At 38.5% G+C, this 21,750-nt stretch overlaps 1 protein-coding gene across 1 annotated transcript in view; it reads right to left on the reverse strand.

The window, feature by feature from the left end:
- Positions 1 to 21,750, reverse strand: part of fat2 (FAT atypical cadherin 2) — a 138,173-nt gene that overhangs the window by 102,538 nt on the left and 13,885 nt on the right. The window contains 2 exon segments of the mRNA XM_022760174.1: positions 3,821 to 3,936; positions 4,794 to 4,846. Coding sequence (XP_022615895.1) covers positions 3,821 to 3,936; positions 4,794 to 4,846 — 169 coding nt within the window.

Genomic DNA, 21,750 nt, shown 5'->3' on the forward strand with positions numbered 1-21,750 from the left:
CTCATTTATAGAAACTGCCTCCGAGCTCTCTGCTCTTCTCTCATTTTATTACTTCTTTCCTGCATGACTGTTATCAGCGCCTGATGGCTCTGACCTTTGACCTCTGCACAACCGGCTCCAGTCGGCAGTCAAAATCATTTTGTTCTCATTCATACCCTAGTGTTACAATACATTATTCATGGGACATTATTTCTACATTTCATGCAGCATTAGCGTCACAGTTTTAGGTTTGAGTTTTACAACAGTACAGACTGTTTTTAACATGTTCTGCAAAAGCCCCCTGTCCGCCCAGCGCTCCCTAATACAAAAGTTTGTCTAATCTAATCTAATCTAATCTAATCCTGAGAAGTAAAGCTTGTTTGTCAATTGTACTGCATAAAAACATGACTGCACACTAAACTGTTAATTCAGTCAAAATGCCATCTGCAGAAACTTTCACAGCTAACGCCTTTACAGGAGTGTAATTTCAGATCAGACGTCCAGGATTATGTTAGGGTGGGGTTACGATGCTAACCCCCAGTCTGGAAGGGTTCAAGGGTTGGGAAGGGCGCGGCCTCCGAACCAACCTCTCTCACACCCACAGCACGAAGTCGGGACATGGAGGCCTTTAACTGGAGCTTTGTGGTTATGTTGGGATGAGTTAACAGCACTGTGCTGCTCTAGTTCAGAGGCAGTTAACCCTGTCAGGACACCAGAGCGCTCTGACAAAACTCAGACACTTTGAAAACACAGAACTGGAATTGTTTCTCTTAAGTTAATACAAATCAAGACTTCAGTGTACAGCAGCTGGAACAAAATATGTGAGTGTCATCGCATTAAATCTTATGTTTGAGGTTTGACTGTTATTGGCTTTTTTCTTTATCTCAGCAGATTTCACTAAGTTCTATTCAATACTGTGGTGATAAACTCTGCTATACAATTCTACACATCAAGCCACAGCATGCTGGAGTACAGGGACGATATCCGGGGATGGATGGTAAGCATAAAAACCCTCTATTATGACATATATAATTTTATACTGCAATATTTTCATATTGTAGTAATGCAAATTTTCTGGAAAACCATTCAAGACTCTTAATGTGTAAAACAACCAGACAAGGAATCCGTTTTTGCTTAATGCAGGCACTTAAATATCTCAGGTACTGCATCATCATATTGTTGCAAAATCACATAAAAATACAAAATTACTTTAACAACACTGCAACACTGGCCACAATTGCCTCCTAGAAGTAGAGACCCTGGCATAAAAAGAATAGAAAAATCTCTGATGGTAGGCAAATATTCATCCAATCACAGTACAACTGGCCCATAGTATAGATCCATGCTCATAAATATGCTACAGTATCACACTGTTCTTTACAATATTGTAGCTTAACACAATATAGCAGACCTAATATACTGTATAATCAACAGTATGTTATTATGATATACAATATGTAATAATGCAGCAGATTTGTAAAGTAATACACTGTTTTTCCAAGTCTGGGTCATCAACCAATAATAAAAAAAAGTTAATTGACTGATGTCAACTGAACCCTTTCATCTTATTAAATTAGCTCCCCCACAACCACCACATCACACACCCACTGCCTACAACTTGTTTTTAAAGACAGACTGGATAATTCTTTAATCTCTACTCAACAATAAGATAAAATTTTACTGTTACTGTTTACTGAGCATCTGTAAAAGTTGTGGTTGTGCAAAGCTGCAGGCAGTCATAAAAACTCTGTATGAAGTCACGGAAACGTTCTGGGGGTGAGATTTAAAGTGACTGTGGGGAATACTTTGATAATAAAACTGCATTCAGCTTTGACAGCATTTGTTTATCCCCTTCATGTTAATTTGAGGCTATAAAAGTAGAGCATTTAGTAAAATAAGATGCCAAAACAACCAGATTACACAAATACACTGTTAGAATTTTCCTTCCTCTCTGTACCACCATACTGTACAACATTTCAGCCTGAGCCTTTCCTCTCAGAGCTGCTGTCTGCAGGGTTAGGTCATGTCATGTGAGGGGTGGAAGGTGGAGTGTCGGGGGTCGGGGGTGTCCTTTCAAGTTAAACTGCCCCTCCACACATACTCACATACACCCACCCACACCCAAAGGGTCACTCAGGCCTCACAGCAAATACCATAATTACAGGGAGGGTCAGAAATGCCTCAGCAGCATTCCCTGTTAGAAAGCCCAGCCTGTCATTCACTCAGGTGGTCCAACACTTCGTTTGGACCTGACTGTATGGGATGAGTCGTGGGTATAACTGTCTTTGAGTGTGTGTTTGCTTGGATTCAGTGGCATTTGATCCAATTTTCCACTCACATCACACTATTTTCGATGGTGTTTTCTATTTTTCAGCCTTTTCCTGGCTAATTTCATTACTTTGCTTGGTGATTTTCTGCACCTCACGCTCAGCAACTCAGGCAATGAGACAGTGAGCTGAAGAGGCCAACAGGCCAGCCTAATTGCACAAGGGTAATATCCATCTCTGCTTTATGGCAGGCAGTTCCATCCATCCTTCCAGCTAAGTCTAGACTTTATCTCAATGACTCCAAACAGCTGTGTTATCAGCACCGTCATTAATGAGGCTCACCTTTTGCCAAATTACCCAACAGATAATTTAAAAAACTCTCAGTCTAAATTGAATGATCTGCACCAATTTGGCGGCAATATTTCTGCAGAAACTTTACTCTTCTAAAAACTTTACAGGAAAACTAAACCGACTTAATCCTACTTTAACAAATTATGCTGCCTTATCAGAGCTATGGCTTTTCTCCAGGGTCATAAAAACCATTTATTTGCCTACATGCCTTAAAATTAAACCATTAACTGAAAGTAAAATCTAAACACAATATAACCTCAAGCAACTTTCAGGTCAAATGAGGTTCACTAAAATCAGCGAGTTGTTTTCTTTCAGCACCTATGTATTGCTTTCCATTATGGAAAGTCACCTTTAAAGAAATAAAGTGGTGATTCCTTTGAGGTTATCTTGGCATCTATCCATCACAAATGCCATCATCCACTTCAAAATGCGCACTGTGCAAGCCACCCTTACTGAGAAGTGACAATTTCAGCAGGAGAGAAAAACCATCTCCTGACCTGAGAGTCATTTAAACACAACAATACTCAGCATCTTTTCTTTTCCTGTCATTCCATTGCAAAACATTGTACATGTACATGCAACATCACTGCTGCAGAAATATGATTGAGCAATTTAATTCCACGCAGAAGAAACCAGCTCTAGAAGAAGAAATAAAGAAAAGGGAGGGACTCTTTGGCCAGAGCTTTCAAACGTCAAAAGCTGGGCTGCATGTGTTGACATGTGCCTGTACTGCAGCTCTTTACCTCTCCTCCCATGCAAATGCTCCAAGCAAAAACTGTCACAAATAAAGGCTTAAAAATCCTTTACAAAACTCATGCACATACTCGTGCGCTAACCAACACTTTCTTCTCTCTGAGTAAGGTAAATTCTTGATTGACACACTCTTAAATTTTAAATATCTTTTCGTCAACAGTTGACACTTAAAACACATTATAAAGTATCATGAGAACCTCAGTTACACAGTGTACGTGCACGATTATAAACACAAGTTAAATGATAAAAGACGCATCGTGTGCAAAAAATATCTTCCATAACTTGCCTGATTTATGTGTTGCAAAGAAAGTTTAGTTCTTCCTTCTGAGGCGCTTCTACTCTGTTTATATATTCTTCAGGGCAATGTTTAGTAATATTGTAATACTAAATAGTGGTGTCATTCTCCACAATAAACAGCGGTGTGAAGTGGAGTGAAGCAGCATGCATGGTGAGCAACAGGGAAAGCTTACCTGAGGTCCAGCTAGGTGACTCTTCCAGGAATATCTGTCTTTTTCTCCCCTCACGCTTCAGGAACTTTAAAAATCCTTTGACAGGACGGTGACAGCCGGTGTACTCCCATAGCGGTCTGGTGTAAAGTCGATGAAAAGGAAAAGAAACAGTAAAAACACATACACACAAAGTTGTAGGAATGTGTTTCGACTGCCGCTAACTTCAACTTCAGCGCCTTCAAAGGCTCTGAACCAAAGTGCTGCTGAGACACTTCAACACTCCCTCAGGAGTCACATCTCCACCCACTTCTCACACTGTCCCTCCTCTCTTTCTGTGACACACACACACACACACACACACACACACACCTTCTATGTGCCCAGATTGTGGGCTGTGCTCCCCCTCTCTTGCCTGTGGGATCAAACCTTTGGGCCTTGGCCAGCACTGTGCTCCTAGGGTGTGTTTGTGTGTTTGTTGTGTTTGTGTGTGCTGTGTGTGTGTGTGTGTGTGTGTGTGTGTGTGTGTGTGTGTGTGTGTGTGTGGTGTCTGTCTCTGCAATATGTTAAATTAATTTTGGTCTGATTTGATTCAGAAATGCCACTATGTACAATAAATAATTTAAAAACAAAATGTTTATATAACAACAAAACAAACCACATCTAACACACACACACACACACACACACACACACACACAGAAGTTGATGAGAGTCGTATGCACCCCTGGGCATTATAATATTACATATAATATTACATATTTCTTTTAAATGAAAAGTACTGAATGCTAATGCGAACACTGCAGCCAACAGACATCAAAAACGAACCTTTCTTCAAATATTAATACTCTGTTAATGTTTAGTTCATTAAAAAATAGAAAAAAATTAAACAGTGGCATGTATAAAATTCAGGATCCCTACTAAGTAAGTACTTGGAAACTCCCCCTCTTTGGAAGATCACTTCAGGTTCTGAGATATTTTAAGTTTTCCTGCTCACACAGCAGGTTGACGATCTTCCCACAGGTTTTCAGTGATGTCCAGGTCAGAGGGCTGTGAGGGCCAAAAGCCTCAGCTTGTGTTTACTGAAGTGGTTCATGCTAGATTTAAGATCATTGTCCTGTTGTAGAAACCAGCCCTTTTCACCTCTTTGACTGACGGCAGAATGTCTGCCTCCAGAATCTGCTGATATTCATCTAGTTGAATCCATTCTTGCCTCTGTCTGTGTAGTGTATTTTCTGCACTCGCTGCCACACTAAACCAAAAGCAGAATATTTTTCTATCCTCAATAAGTAATAAGTAATAATAACAATATAGTAGTATAGTAATAGTAATAAGTAATAAGCACACATTTAGTATGGTGCCTCAACCTGAACCCTGTCCTTCCGCACACACCACCATTACTGTTTTTTATGTTTTTTAAATTCATGGCATAAAAAGTAACAGAGCATTAAAATTTGAAGAAAGGATCATTTTAATGTCTGTTCTTTCCACAATATAATCAAAAAGGTTATGTAATTTCCCCAGGGGGACCCAAAGTTTTGCATACAATTGTACGGCTTTGCTTATGGCCTCATATGATGCAGTAGTCTGGGGAAATAACGACAGTATATTCATTTAATAATAAAATCTCCTCACAAAGGTCTCAAATTAGCAACTCTGAACTTTCTTTTATATTCAATCAAATAATCAAATGGTGAATTATTGTGAATCTCTTGACACTACAGCCACAAACCCCATATCCACATTTACTGGAAATAACAAATAAGCAAACAAAATTCTTAAAAGGGACATGTATGGACAGAACAGCTGCAGCAAAAAAACAAAACACTAAAAAGGGTCAGTTCAACCAAATTAGAGACAAAATACCCACTTACCACTGGAAGCATCTGGAAATACAGATAATTCTTTCTCCCCATTTCAGTTCAAAAACTGTTTATTTGCCCCTCAAGGGACTATTTGAGAAAAGCTGATAGCAAACATAAACACACAAACACATCACTCACAAATATGAACAATGATCTGAAAATACTTAATAAGTTAGTGTGAAAACATGAGAAAAAAGTTTTTTTAGTTAATGGCCATGGGAAGTACATTGCTGACCAACAGTGTTCAATGATTCACTACAGCAAAAGGTGGAAAAGTGAAAATGTATTTATCTTTCTATACACAGAGAAAATTGATCATCTCTTTTTCTTTGGCTGATTTTTTGAGATATCTGCCACTGAGACATCTGATGTTTCCAAAATACAATGGATGCAGATAGAATTTTATTTTTGGTGCCGTTTATGAAAACTTATGCTACAACTTTGGCATTTTCCACTTGCTGAAACATTAAAGCTACTGTCAAGTTAATGAGCTCTTTCTCTTCTCCAGTTATTATGAGTGACACTAACAGGGCACTGAGTTTAGAAAGTTCAACAGCAGAAACTGAAAACTAACGGCCAACAAGACCAAAGTCATTTCAATTCATTAGTACTTTTTCTAAACTGTGAAAATCCTTCTTCTACATGGAAATAAAAATTTAGGCTCCTTTTGTGACAGGTCTGACTCTCTGATTGAGGCTACTCCTGTGCCAGAGATAATGTTCCTGTTAATATACATAATCCACATAATTCATAATTTCTGTCAGCAGTGGGGAACCATGAAAAGTAGGGCTACAACTCGGCTTGGGCAATATCCAAAATGTAATATGTTGATACAGTCCAGCCCCAAATATCGCATTATATGATATTATCGTGAGGGGGGTTTTATAGTATATAATTATTTTATGTTTCGGGTGTTTTTTTATAAACAGTAAATTAAGTTAAGGAATGAAATTAAAGGTCAGACTCACGAGCAGGACAGACTGCAAACTGCAAACTCCAAACTGCAAAAAAAAAGGATATTCAAATTTCAATTATATGAAAAAAAGAAACACAATTCTCATGCTTGAAAGGCTCTGACATTTTTGCTTGATAATCAATTAATCAGTTCATTGACTAGTCATTTCAGCTCTAACAAAAACACATTTACAGTATGTAGACTTTTAATTAATCAATTAACTAACTGTGGGTTTAACTGATGATAACCCTTTCCTTGTTTCTTTACTGTCCAGTCTGGGTGTAACCATCTGACTCAGCAGCAACTAACCATCTCAGCCTAATGGAGACAGGTAATTAGCTGTGATGGGTTTTTTTGCAGCAGAAACTCAACAGGCTTTATGTTGCTGTTGTGTAAACACTGGAAACAAACTCACTGCATACAGCTCCTCGACTCCTGGCCCTGGGCCATGAATGTGGTTAAGAACAAGGGGGGAGAATAATGTGGGTGGTGGTAGTGGCATCTAATCTATAGTACGTGACTGAATAAAGACGCATTAAGTAATTTCTGTCTTAACTAAATTTAAAGAGCAGTGAACTGCAGTTAGCCTATAAGTGGCAAAAATCTAAAAGTTACAATTGATCATTGTTTAAGTTAAGACATCAGATTATAGTAGGGATCCAGCAACAAAGTATAATAACAAGGTAATTCATCATCATGATAATACTAGAAGAATAACTAAGTTATTGTGTCTGAGAACAAAATCCAACACTAGTCTGTGGTTTCTTGTGAGAATCATGTGTGTGAGCCTGAACAAAATCCAAAAAAAACCTGCCACAGATGCTGTGTATAATTTGATTTTGCCATCAGACACATTATACATTCCTGAACTGAGTTCTTTGTATGATGAGTAGACAACAGGGAATGAATGAATGATTTTGGAAAAAGAAACCAACTGGGATTTGGAAATACAGTCAATGTCACATCATCTGCAGCAGCTAACTTGTTAAAGATAATTAATAGCATGCTGGGACATAGCAAAAAAGATAAAGATCTATTCTGTTCTATATACATAATCTGTAAGTAACACACAAGGTATTCCTGCTCCAAAGGTCTGCCTTGGATTATACAAAGCACTTCTGCAGCTGATCATGTAGGGTAATGTTGAGGGTGGACGAATAATTTGGATTTCATTATTAATTTGGATCATTTGCAAGACAGGTGACTAACATAAGTAGAGTGGAGCACCAAACTCCAGCACAAATCAAATCAAATGGCTTGACAGACCAATACGCACTGCAGGACTTTCAATAATTGTATCTACGGTTCCAGGTGTTGCAAAAGCCATTTTGCTATATTGGAAATGTGTAATGAAAATAAAGCCTTTTCTATTTTATTTTCAAAGCTTCAGCCAACTCTAGTGGGGCAAAGAAAATAACTTCTCTCCACAGTTCTGCACACGTACAGTGTTTTGGATTACAATGGCTTTGTTGTTCTCCACTGCTGGAGACATAACAACAAAGCTTTCTCTCCTTTCTCCTTCTTTACTCAAAAAACACACACTGATTAACTTCTGTTATTACAAAAAGCATTTAACCAGTGATGTGTGTCAGTGAATTACACTTTTCATACAAGCAGACAACTACAAGCTAGGGCAACAAGTTCACGCTTCTCTAAGGGGGTCAAAGGTATTCTGGGAAATGTAGGAAATCACTAAATGAAGGAGAAGAAGAAAACAGGGAAGTTAATGGGTTTTTTTTTCAACTGAAATTAGATCTCATACATTAAACTTTTGGCTGAATAAAACATTGTAATGTCCCTTTAAAGCCAGAACAGAAGGTGAGCAGATGCTTCCCTGAGGCTCCATGTCCAGTATTTCAAGGCCAAGGTAAAGAGACCTATGATACAGAGAGAGAGAGAGAGAGAGAGAGAGAGAGAGAGAGAGAGAGAGAGAGAACACATGGACCAGTGGAGAAGAGCAGGTGGAGGGGAGGAGTTAAAAAGCAGGGAGAGAGAAAGATGAAGATAAATGAAAATAAAGAGAAGGGTAAAGAAGTAGAAAGCAATAGAGGGGAAAAGAAAAAAAGGGAGGATTACAGGGGAGGGTGGTGATAGAAAAGAGAGATGAGAAGAAAAAGGAGGATGATGAAGGTAAACAAATGAAACCAATGTTGATGAAGAAAGAGTGACTGAGAAATGGATGCAAGGTGTTACAAAGGAAAGGAAAAACAGAAAGGAGGCAAAGGTGAACATGGAAAGAAAGGGGAGTGGGAGTAGCTAGAGAATGCATGGAAGTAAAACGAGAGCAGTGAAATTATTACAAAAATAAGGTGCAAAGAGATGGACATAGAGGTGGAGAAGATAAAATGGAGTAAGAGAGAGGGAAACAGATGAACAGAGAGAGCAAAAAAAAAGGAGGGAGGAGGTCTGGTCCAGAAATAAACACCAACAGAAGGTGGGCATGAAGCCACCGGCAGCAGGTGAACCTGAGCAAAGAGCAGGAGAGCCTGGAGGAAATGAAAGCTAAAATCCACCTTATGTAACCCACTGCTGATGTCTCATGCTGTTCAATCCATACCGCTCAACATTTACATTTACACCAGGGTCATTCAGCTGACGCTTCTGTCCTGACCGACTTGCAGTAGAACAAAATGTCTCAGCAGTTTAAGATGTCCACGAGTAAATGTCAGATTTTGGTGTTTGTCCCTAAGAATCAAAGACCGATTACTGGTTTTCAATATTCAACAGTCGTACAAGGATAAATCCATCAGAGAAGAAGAAACAGACCAATTGCTATGTCCACAGGCAAAGGAAATGGACTATGGCCTGTATTTATCGAGGACGTCAGAGGAAATTGTTAGGGAATTGGCCAACTATTGCAGTATAGGATTAGAAGAATAAAACATTTTTATCATCTTTCTTGACACAGGAAAGTTATTGTTACTATCTGAGCTGCCGTGACATGTTAGGAAAAACATGTACATAAATCCCAGGAGGCATGTAATTAGACAAAGTAGAGTTCAAATATCAACTAACTTATTACAGATTTTGTCAGGGATAATAACTTTATCTATATGTCTGCTCTACATCAATCAATTCTCGAAGACTCAATTTGCACAATGTACTGTGTTTATTTTCAAAATTTTACACCTCTATTTTGGAAGAGAAAAATATCAAAACCATAAATTGGAGGGCAGATCTGTAAACCTTCATACAAACAGAATTTCCTCATATAGAGTTAGTTGAAGTATTGAAATCAATGATATGTTTTGGTAGTGTGGTGACTCTTGTGACTCTATTAAGATTCTGTATTGCCTTCAGTCACAACTGTGTCTATGTTATAAATGTACATGTGTTTTGTGTTTTGTGTTTCTCATTAGGCAAAGTACTTGGTACTCAATATCAAGCTATGGTAATTAGTTCATTTGTAATGTTATGAAAGACGATTTAAAAGGAGAAAAAGATGTTACTTTAGAATGACTGGACCATTTGAAAAAATGCAACTGGAGTCCCTGTGCTCGCCCCTGACAGTCAGAATAGAGCAACCCATCATCTGAACTGCTCTCAATGTGAATGCAGGGTCAGCTCTCAGTTCATCGGTTCAGCTACGTCCTGTTCATGTTCCACCCTGCTGCCTCCAGATGGACGGATAGTGAAAGGAAAACTGTCGCCACATGTCGGCCAAACCAGTTTGCAGGTGCAGTAATGGATCGAGGCTGCAGGGCCTTGAATGGTCCTCAGCTGACCTTTCTCAACATGTGTCAATGTGTCTGTCAACAAGTTCACTTCTTCACTCGCTCTGTCCTGACAGAAGTGACGAGGAATTTAGGGGTCGGTAGAAGGACAGAGGTGAGGAGAGAAAATATGTACAAAGTCTAAACTGTTGAACAAAAAATGTTGACTGCAGTTCATACATCATTGAACCACATGGGTCAAAGTGTTGGCTTAGTGGCTTCTTTAATTACACAAAGTAAATGATGTCATCTTCAATCATAAAGACATTTCTCCACTTTCCCTTCAGGAGTTTATGTTGACAGTTTCGGTGGCAAGTGATTCCTGCAGATTCGTGCACAGTTTATTTTAGTTCCTGTGACAATTCAACTGTTAACTCCCATGAGATGCCCACTGATAGAGATCAGAGCGACGTTAGCCTGAATTCCTCCAAACAACAGCATATCGGTACATTCATGGTACATGAGTTTAGTCCTCTTATGATTCCGCTTCTAGATTTTGTCACTATCCAAGTAAACTAAGATGAAATGCACTGATAAACAGAAACGGACATGCAGCTGCCTAATTTGAGCAGGTACATTTGCAAAATATATTGCATTTACTGTATTTAAAAACACCACATATCAAAAGCAAATAAGGCAATATAAAGTGAAACTTAGTTTTAAAAATTTAACAGAAAATGTAGTGAATGAAATGTCTCTGCAGTATTCTGGTAACCTCCCCCACTCCTCCCTGAGGCTGTGAGGTAACCCCTATTAGGATAACTTTGATTTACAGTGTTTGCCCCCACTTCACTTAATGCCTGCCCTTGCTGGGTGATAACGATCGTACAGGCAGCAGCAGGCTGAAGTGCTCTTGTTCTATCAACATAAAAAGGAAGCTCTCTGAAAAGCAGATCCACCATCCATTCATAGAAAATATTAATTTTTTTGTTGATCAAGCTCTACTTTCAAGACGGACTCAACTTCTGCCTAAGTTGCGGCATTATAATGCACCCACCTAATAATTAACTATAATTTTAATTAAAGAGACCTGATGCTTTTTGATAAATATCATATTTCCAAACCAAACAACCATTTCTAATGTGAACAATGGACCTTTATTATAAAGCACATTGAGTTTGCTGTATGAAATGTTCTATATAAATAAAACTGACTTGACTTTATATTCAATAAATAATGTTTTATTTCTCTCTAACTGCAAAGAGCCCTGTCCTTTACTTTGACTGATAATACGTTCTTCAGGGGAATTATCTGTAAATACAGGCAAGACTCAACTAAAAGACACTCCAGACAAAGGAGGCTCAGCGCCTCAGGTTAATCTCAAATACTTCAGTTACTGTACATTACATCGCAACTTATCTTGTGATTAATTCAGGTAATAGATGATTGACTAAAGTGGAAAAATCCTCCTCCTGATGTTTTACTGACCTAAACTTGTTCTGTGTCGTCACTAAGGCGGCAACTAATTACTGACATTATCGAGTAAACCATCGATTACTTTTTCAATTCATCATTAATCATTTGTCTAGCGAACATCAAATAACTGAGCTGAAAGTGACTTCCTAAAATTGTCCAAAAAACCTAAATATTCAGTTTACAGTGATATAAGACAGAATAGCAGCAAGTCTTCTCTTTTTAGAAGCTGAAACCTTCAAATATTTGACTTTTTTTCCCCACAGTTTTTGCTTGAAAATGACAATTAATCAGTTCTCAAAATAGTTAGGAGCTAATCAACTAATTGTTTCAGTTCCAACTGCCACCATATTCTATGCTTCTCCTCGGCCCTTACTGGCTATGTTCCTAACTTAATTTCAACAGATTGTATCTCTAGGTGGGCGGGCTAACAGCATGTCAACAAAAAGTATTAACTGTAACAGCTCAGTGAAGGGAGGACAGACAGACAGAAACAGAGGCATGCTAGGACAGATCACAAGCTGGTGTTCCTGATAGAAACACTGTTAGTGTTCTGGGGGAAAGGTTACAGACTGAGGAAACAAGAATTCATCCATTCACCTGAGCAAATACATTTATATATGCACACATACAGCGCCAGTACATGCACCAGTGCTGCCATATACAGAAAAATGGATTTTCCCACTACTAATATTTACATAAATATTTGTCTCCATGTTTATTTTAGTTTTGATTTGTGTTGCATCGGTGTGTGTTTGTTGTGTGAATGTTGACCCTCTGTTGTATTATGGAGGACAGCGGCATTTAGTGTCTCTGAGGTTGTTAAACATGTCAGTGTGACATACAGCTGTAATCATCTGCAGACTGGATGAATGTTGTCTGAATAACAACACTGTCAACCAGAACCACCACCATCAATATTTACGTCATCATCGGTGGGATTTGGGTTTGCCAGAGAATGCACAGGGAAATATGACACGATTGTTTTTCATGGTTATTTACAACAGGTAACTTGGCTGAGCATCGCACTTAACATTAAAATAACTACACGTGTTTTCACAGGGGGCTGCTCAGTAAGGCCACAGTGTTTCTGCTATGTGACAGTCAGAAATGGGAAAAAAAAAATTAAATCTTACATCAATGTTTTTATTAAGCGTCCACACTACAATGTGAGAACAACATCCTCAAATGTGTCCACTTGGTTTTTTAATAATAAAAATAAAGCAGAAGTAGTGAAAGAATATTTCAACTTCAGTAATGGAAATTTATTAAACAACGCTCGATTTGTTTCTGGATCTGGATCAAAACTCCCAAGGTGGTCCTGCTGTTTGGCTGACGGTGCATACTATCATGCTTGTGTGAATGAATTGTATTCTGAAATCACCTATCCAAGTTACATGCTTTTTTGACCAGACCTCCTCCCTAAAATGTTTTTAGTTCCAACATCACATCACCTCCATCTCTGTTACTAAGTCATACTTTAAACTGCCACTACAGGTCTTGTAAACAGGGGTTATGGTCAGGCATTCGAAAAAATGAAAAATGCTGCTGTTCACTTAGGGACGGTCTGATAAATTTGTAAGTGCACAAATTTGAGAAATGTGGAAGAAATTCTACATGAATTATGCAAGTAATTACAGGTAGAGAGAATGAGAATATATTACAAAATAAACCAGTAATTTATCATCTGCATTTGATTAAAACTTTCTAGAATAAAAAAGTTATTTTGCCAAAATTTAAATAGTAGAAAACATGTAGGCAGAACAGGGCATGGGCCATTACGATATATGTGTTGTGCTGATTTATAGATGGCCCAATGGTGGTGCTTTCAGACCTGCACCAAAAGCTAGTCATTTCTTCTGTCTTTTCTCTGTCAGTTTTATTGAATTCTGTTATAATTTGAGATGACCTGCTAACCAACAACCAAACAGACTCATTGGCAAAGGTAATGGGATAATATTAAACTAGAAGGGCACTCAGGGAGCTCCGACCTCATAGCACATGATCCGGATGTGCCCCAAAATGTAATGGGTTCTTCCCTGGCCCATGCCCCACCCCGCAACCAAGTTCGGTGCAAATAGGTTTAGTGCATTTTGTGTAATCCTGCTAACAAATAAACAGACACGGGTGAAAACAGAACCTCCTTGGCGGAAGTAATGAAATATTATACTATAATAGACAATCATATGCTCTGGTGTGTGTGTCTGTGTCATACCAGTGTTTCTTCCTCGCAATTCATGGCAACTGCCTTCAGCAGACTCAAGTTTTGTGTTCCTGCAGGTTCATCAGTTTCCTTCCTGCTATCTGCTCCACTTTCAGACAAAGACGCTCTTTCAGGTGTTATCATAACCTTGCTGTGGCCTTATGCTTCTACACAAGACAAGAAATACTGTTAACGTTTCTTCCTCTTACTTATCACCATCCCACACTTCCAGCCTACGTACAAAACATCGCAACATACAAAATGTTGAAAGATGCCAAATGTTCTTTGGTCAATACATTGGTATGCAGAATTTGCAAGTTCTGTTCCAAAACCTCATATCCTATGAGGATTTCCAGAACAAATATTCAGTTTTGTTCACAAGGTAAAAAAGATTTAGACGCCACAACATCACACCAAATACATCATACCTGCAAGCTCCATCAGTCAAACCAGCTCTATGTGAATATAAGAGTGTAGAAGTTTAAATCATAATTTATTGAATAAAAGGCTGCCCCTAGGACCTTAATATTGGGCATTATTCAGCTTTTTTGTTAAATTAACTTATTATGTAATCTTGCAGGTCAGATTTGCATGTTTTTGGAGTTCAGAGCAGCGTAAAAGCGCAAAGCGAAGGCCAAACTCTGACAGTCTGTGATATGAACAAAAGCATTGTTGCTCCAGAACAACACATCCACTGTGGCACGAAATTGCAGAGCTTTCCACATTTCTCCTTGTGATAAGAACTCAGCAGGGCAGAATACAACAAAGTACATGTTTTTTGATCTTCTCCTCTCTGCTCCTGCTTTACTGTCACAATTCAGACTCTGTACTGATAAAATAAACTGCACTTGCAGTTTAAATAGTTTAAACACTACAAACACTACTATCATTGTTCCTTTGGTGCAGCTGCTCATTTCCCTTCATGTGCTCATTCTGCAGCTCTATGTGTAAACTGTGCGTTTCAGCAACTTCACCACCATCATTGTCTCTGAGGAACAAAACGCTGTCTACCTGTGTTTAATAACCATAACAGAAAGGTTTGAATAGTTTTAAAATCTCCTTTACTACATCCACCACTTAAGTCCAAGGCAAGAAAGTTACAGGATCTCGACAACTAGTGGCCAGATTTGAATGAAATCTTACACAACCCTCAGGACAAAATTTGATAGTTTTAGCCCCAACCCCAACCCAGCCAGGATGAATTTTTAACAGATAGTACAAATTAGTACTAGTAGTATTAGTAGCAAATTGGCAATGCTTGGGTAAACTCTTAGGAAAGAGACGCTTTTTAATCATCACAGCAATCACAGACTTGCTTTAAATGCAGATAAGACCGAGGACATGTTACAACCATCCTGCCATTAAAACTTCAAATGGTATCCACATCATTCTTGTTGACTCATATATATACTTAGGAATTTGTCAGTCAAGATTTATATTCAACATCCGATTCAAAAAAATATAAATCAAACTAGTCTTTCTGTATCTAATTAAAGACAGTTGTTTCATGATTGTAAAACTACTGTTCAATCAACTTTTGGTCGATCACAGAGATATCCTGTACAATTACGCTGCCCCATCATTTCTTCAGCAGCTAAACCTTGTATATCACAGTGCATTAGGCTTTGCCATTAATGATACATTTCATCATTACTCTTTGTATCACTAAGTTGGATGCACATCTTTGCTGACAATAAGAAATAATCATGTCATGAGATTAATCTATAAAGTTGTACTACCGCACAACTCTCAGTTAAATACACAGTCCAATATCTGCATAACATCCCATCTGTTTGCACTCATACTGGCAGAATTGGTTTTGGGAATGCACCACAAACTGCCCTCAAGCTTTTAAACCTTCATTATCCCATCTTTTTTAATGACTTATAATTGTTTTAACCAGTTCTATATTGATTGTAGTGGTCTGGCCTAATCTGTGTTGTTTTTGTGCGCTGGTTGTGAGTAGTAGTAGATGTTGTCATAGAGTGGGAAACAGTATTTTCTCATCATATATTCCTCTATTTTCATTACATTGGTTATGATTTCTATGGCTCTCTGTTTTTCTGTGTTTCAGTTAGTTTCATTCCCTCTTTTTTGTCTTACCCTCCTCCATCTGTGAAAGTATGTGTGTACCCAGACACAGAGGAGTAGTGTGCTCTTTGCAGGCTGTGAGGGGACAACAGCAGCAGTGAGTCACAAAAATATTTATCATGAAATCAATGGGAACTTACTAAAACCCGCAGGACCAGCAGAACAGAAAAAAAAAGGGGGGGGGGGGGACAATACAATATGGAGAAAAGGGAAGAAAGACAGATAGTATTACATGACAGGCAGACAGAGAAACACAAATGCAGGAGAGAGACAGATGGACGAATGGACAGAAAGACAGTGTGCTGTGTATATTAGTGGAGCATAACTGTGTCTGCACCAGCTGATCTGCTGGGAATTTGCTCCCGTTTCCTGGGACCTGCTGTGTTCATACACACATGCACACACACATACATACAGGAGTTCTGGGCGGTCTTGTACCTCCTGCTTCAGCACCATCTGCCTCCTTGATATATGAGCATACCAACACCCCCTTACACACACCCCTTTATGCACGCACGCACGCACGCGCACACACACACACACACACACACGCGCACACGCACACACACACACATTTCTGTTGTTTTCTTCTGTTCCCTTAGGAGGATCCTATTTATACTTTAAAACCTTAAACGCAGATCATAAGTTGTTCCTGCAGCACATTAACAATGTTAAAAAGGGTCTTAGTGATGATACTTATTTGGTAGTTTGGTGCATTGTTGAGTGGGCTGCAGCAGCGGGGCCAGCCCTATACATGCAAATGCCTGTCCCTTACTGAGTGATGAAATTACCCCATCGGTTGGCCGGCTGAGTGTTGGAAGTTTAATTTACGTTATAAGTACGACTTTTTACATTATATTTAATCATATGGCAGAGATTTTTTAACCAAAAGCAACTTACAAACCCTAGCTACTTTCCATAGGGGAGAATTGCCAGTATTACCCCGCGAGTGTGACGTTCTGACCTGAGACCTGATCAGTGGAAACTGAGCACAGCCAGAACCGACCTGAATAGACCCAATTGAAAGCTGAGATTCCAAGTTGCACAACAAGACACAAAGTGCTGATGTGTGATACCACAAAGGAAAACATAGACTACACTGAAGGTTAACACTACATTCACAAGCACTTTATTAGGAACACCACACTAATACTGGGTAGGGCCTCTCTTTGCTCTCAAAAGAGCAAAAGAGATGAACAGTCGCTTCTATTTCTTCTGACACAAATTCCTCTGTTCAAAACAGCAAAAAAAAAAAAAGTCATGCATGAAAAGACAACCCGAATATCATTTGATTGGTGCTTTAAACTGTGCGATATGTCTGACGCCACTTGTCTGAGTGAAACAACACCTGGATAAATGATGCATCCCTTTACTACTCGGCTGAAGAGCTGCCCGCATCGCTTAAAGGAGAGAACATGTTTGTTTGTTTGGATTTTGGCAACACTTCAGATATTTGCTTCAGATTTGTTTTACACTCAAATGGAAAACTCACATTCCCTCTTCTGCCATCTCTTTATCATCGTCATATCATGTTACAACATTGTTCTCTCTTTCACTCGTTAATTTCCTTTAAAACCCGTCTCTCTCTCTCACACACACACACACACACACACACACACACACACACACACACACACACACACACACACACACACACACACACACACACACACACTGAGTGCTGACCAGGCATCAGCTGGGATGATCAGGAGTATTTTGCAGTAATATAATGCTGGTGAAGCGTGACCATCCCTCCTAACCACACATGTACACACGACACACACACCTCAACAGTGCCATCTACATACTCACACACATCTGTGCTGACACAGAAACGCCTCTTGACAGTTTTATTGGGAGTTATGCCTGTCTGTCAATGAGGATATTGGCTCATATTTAACGACGCTTAAATACCTGCCTGAGTGTCAGAGGGCAGTAACTGGTTCCTCCATGTAAATGAGCCTTTTATGAGACTCTTGAACTCTGTGCTCTGCACAAACCTGCTCTTCTTTAGTTCACTTAAGGTGGATGGCTATAATTTTTCTCAGTGACTCTTTTTTTCCTCGTTAAAACAACAAAACAAAACTATACTGAGGAAATGCTTAGTTAATTAAACAAATCGACGATTCACAGACACTATTTTGATCTATCAATTTTGGTTCATTTCTGGTTCCAGCCTATGAAAAGACAGGATCATGAGGCTGCTTTTCTTTGTTTTTCATCATTGTACAACAAACAGTATTTGGTTCACCTCTGGGAACTTGTGCATTTTTCAGTATTTCCTGCTATTTTATATATTAAAAGATACATTAAAGAAATAACTGACAAATTAATCAACATTTATAATTGTTACTGACAGCCATTTACATTAAATGGCTGTACATTAAGCATAAAGAGGACTAAGTCTGTTAATTGTTAGCAATATTGAGCATGTTTATACTGAACTGTATTTTGTTTTCCTATATGTTTATAGTATTGTTTGAAAATGTAAAACTCTCACTCACAAGAGTTTGCTGCATATTCACAGATCAGTAATGCTGTAGATGCAAGATGTAACAGTGATAGTTTTCCCACCACAGGTGCTGTCCAGGATAACCATGTTACTATGACCTGTTTCCTCTGTTTTGTTATTTTTGTTTTGTTCTGAGGAGGAGATCTCACTCCTGCTACAACGGCCCAGTTTCCCTAAAGGGATGCTCTATCTTTAATCTAAATTACCATGCCAGTCTATGAATATTGATTATTTTATCAACAAAGCAGCTCTGTAAAAAAAAAAAAAAAGGATCAATCATTTTTGTCATCTGATCTGTGTGTCATTTTTTTTTGTACGCATCATTGAATACCTTTGCTATGAGGCTCAATATTTTGCAGGCACTTGGATGTCACAGCTCTGTGACATGCATCTGTTCACACTGGCACCTAAATTTGGATATCCACTTATCACACTTGACATGTAATTCATTTACACCATCACATTCATCAATTAAATTAACTTAACTTAAACTAACTGCATTCATTTAAAAGTATCCTACTATGAAATAGGGGGAATGTAAAGACTAAAACTAGATTTGTGACAGTGACACTTTAACAGCAGCCACTTTAGATGATGACATGATGCGGCGCAGTCAAGTCATGTTTGGTTATGTGGTAAATCTTAAAGGATAATTCCTGCTTAATACAACCTACATCTTATTTTCATAGTTTTGGTCAATGATACCTTTGAGGAACAATGATAATTATAATAACAGGGGATGGGTTGGTCTATGTGGCTTTAATCTTGTCCCACCTCTATAATAATTACAGCTGCTATTACCTGCTGTTTTTCTGTGAACTTGCTGGTCCTCCTGTAGTTTAAATCCCCTGAGCAACGTCCTTGTATTTTAAAGTGCATTTCTCTGTATTTTTTCCACAGGCAGAGCTGCTTTTCCTCTTACTTCTTTTTTTTCAACACCTCTGTAAAATTTGACTTTAATACAAAAATGGACGGATGGATGGAAACATGTTAACACCAAACAGAATACTTGTCAATTTGTATGATGACATAAAAAGAAGACATTAAATGTGCTTCTTTAATGTCAGGGAAATAGGTCTTGTTTTTTTTTTTTTTTGCCTATATGTGTTGACATTTTGGCACATTGGCACCAAAAGTGTGCTCAATTTTATCCTCCCCCCATGTTTTCAGTGGGGCTTTGTTTGGTGAAAATGAATTGCAAAACAACCACAACATGACGAAACGTCACTACAAAGAGACACAAAAGGACCATAACACCACCAGAGAGATACAAAACAACCACTTAAGCCTCTTTTCCACTGGTCAAAAAACCTGCCAACATCAAGCTTTTGTCAGCAATGAAAAATATTAATTGGCTCTGGCTCTGATCAGCATTGACGTTAACACCCAGGTGAAGCCGCTAATTTTCACCCCTTTTCCCGTTTTAACGTGTTTCAGAGCAACACAGACAATACCCCCACCCCCACCCCGCAATAATATCGTATAATGCGATATTTTGGGTTGGAATGTATCAAGATATTAAATTTTGGATCTCACCAAAGCCTAATAACAATATGCTCAGGAAGCATAAATCACACGGAATGATATCAACATGCGTTTCCTGTGTGTGTATTAAGATCTAACTGAGTTGATTCAGAGAACAGGTACGATTTTTGCCTAAAATTCACTTCACGCAGTATATCTCCCTCTGTGCCCCCCGGGAGCCTTTTGTCTTGCTTTTTTGGCTTTGTCCTGCTGAATGTTTGTGTCTTTTACAAACCATATCCTGTAATTTCCCAGTGGTTATGATGCCGTTTGGAACAATGACTTAAATTACTGAGCAGCACAGTGAATATTTCATTCTCCACCCTACTGATTTGAGATGGTGTATGAAAGACTAAATAGCACCAAAAGACAAAAGGACTGTGACCCTATATACCCCACACTCCATCACCTTGCATATTCAGTACTTCCTTGATACTGTGAAGGACGTCTGTGTAAATGCAGATGGTACAAAGGGACTGCTTGAAACTTTCACAGCTGATGCAGTGCAGGAAATCAGTTTTCAGAAATTCTCTACTCCCAAATCAAAAGCTTCCTATTTACCCTGCTCTAATAAGCTCCTTTATTAAAGTTTCAAAAAAAAAAAAAAAAAAAGATCTTTTAGAAGGACATATTATTTCTTAGGAAAAATATTTCATAATGCATGTTTCCTCTGAATAAAACCTACCTCACCCACATTTTCTTTTCTCATGACAGTCTGTTCCTGTCATGAAGTCATGAACAGGAAAAAAAAAAAAAAGAAAAAAAGAATCCATTCCACCTTGTCACGTCTTTCATTCTTCCAAGAGTCACAAGAAAAGTAGGTGCTGTGACCTCTGACCACTGAGTAAAAAGTTATTCACCCATCACACGCATGTCAAGTAACCACACACAGTGTGCAAAGTGAAATGCAAAGCACATACTGAAAAAATTCATTGTTAAAATGCCAACGTCACATTTCTGGCAGAATAATCAACTATCGACCCTAACCCCAAAACAACATCAACTACATATTAGCCTTTTTAACTTCTAACCCTAAAGCCTAAAGCATTATCCACCCTAAAATACCAAACAAACAAAAAATATCACAAGAATATTTTTCCCTAAGCTGTGAAACCTTCTAGAAATAGAAAGTATTACCAGAATGCCAAACTGAAACAGCCTGGTATTATTCAAAAGTTCAGTTGCCAAAATCCATTTTTATTTAATTTGACATTAAAATTTATTTAAATAATCTGGTATCACAACGTCACGTCTCAAAGGGCCAGAGGGATCAACACCACTTCCCAACCCTCCCAGGTAGAAAAGCAGTTACAAAAATTAAGACAAAATGTGAGATATTACTTAATCACAAATGAAGAATTTCACAGTAACATTTAAACGTTCGGTGCTGATGTACAGTACTGAGTCCAGAGTAGGACTTTCCATATAGCTCCACAAAATTAGTTTAGTCAATAATTTAACAAGATTAGTCCAAAGTATAATTCCTGACCAAAACCAAGGCTTGTAAACTTGGACTCCCTCCATCAGTCCACACTGAAATACTTCAACAAATATACTGCCATGAAATTTTGTACAGTCAGGAACACATCTGTGTTATCTGAAATAATGTAATATTGTTCATCAGCCCTGACATTTTAACCGTCTATCTCTATCCAAGAGTAAACATAACCAAAGAGTG

This window comes from Seriola dumerili, unplaced genomic scaffold (genome assembly GCF_002260705.1).
Source record: "Seriola dumerili isolate Sdu_G_001 unplaced genomic scaffold, Sdu_1.0 BDQW01000331.1, whole genome shotgun sequence".
NCBI lineage: Eukaryota > Metazoa > Chordata > Actinopteri > Carangiformes > Carangidae > Seriola > Seriola dumerili.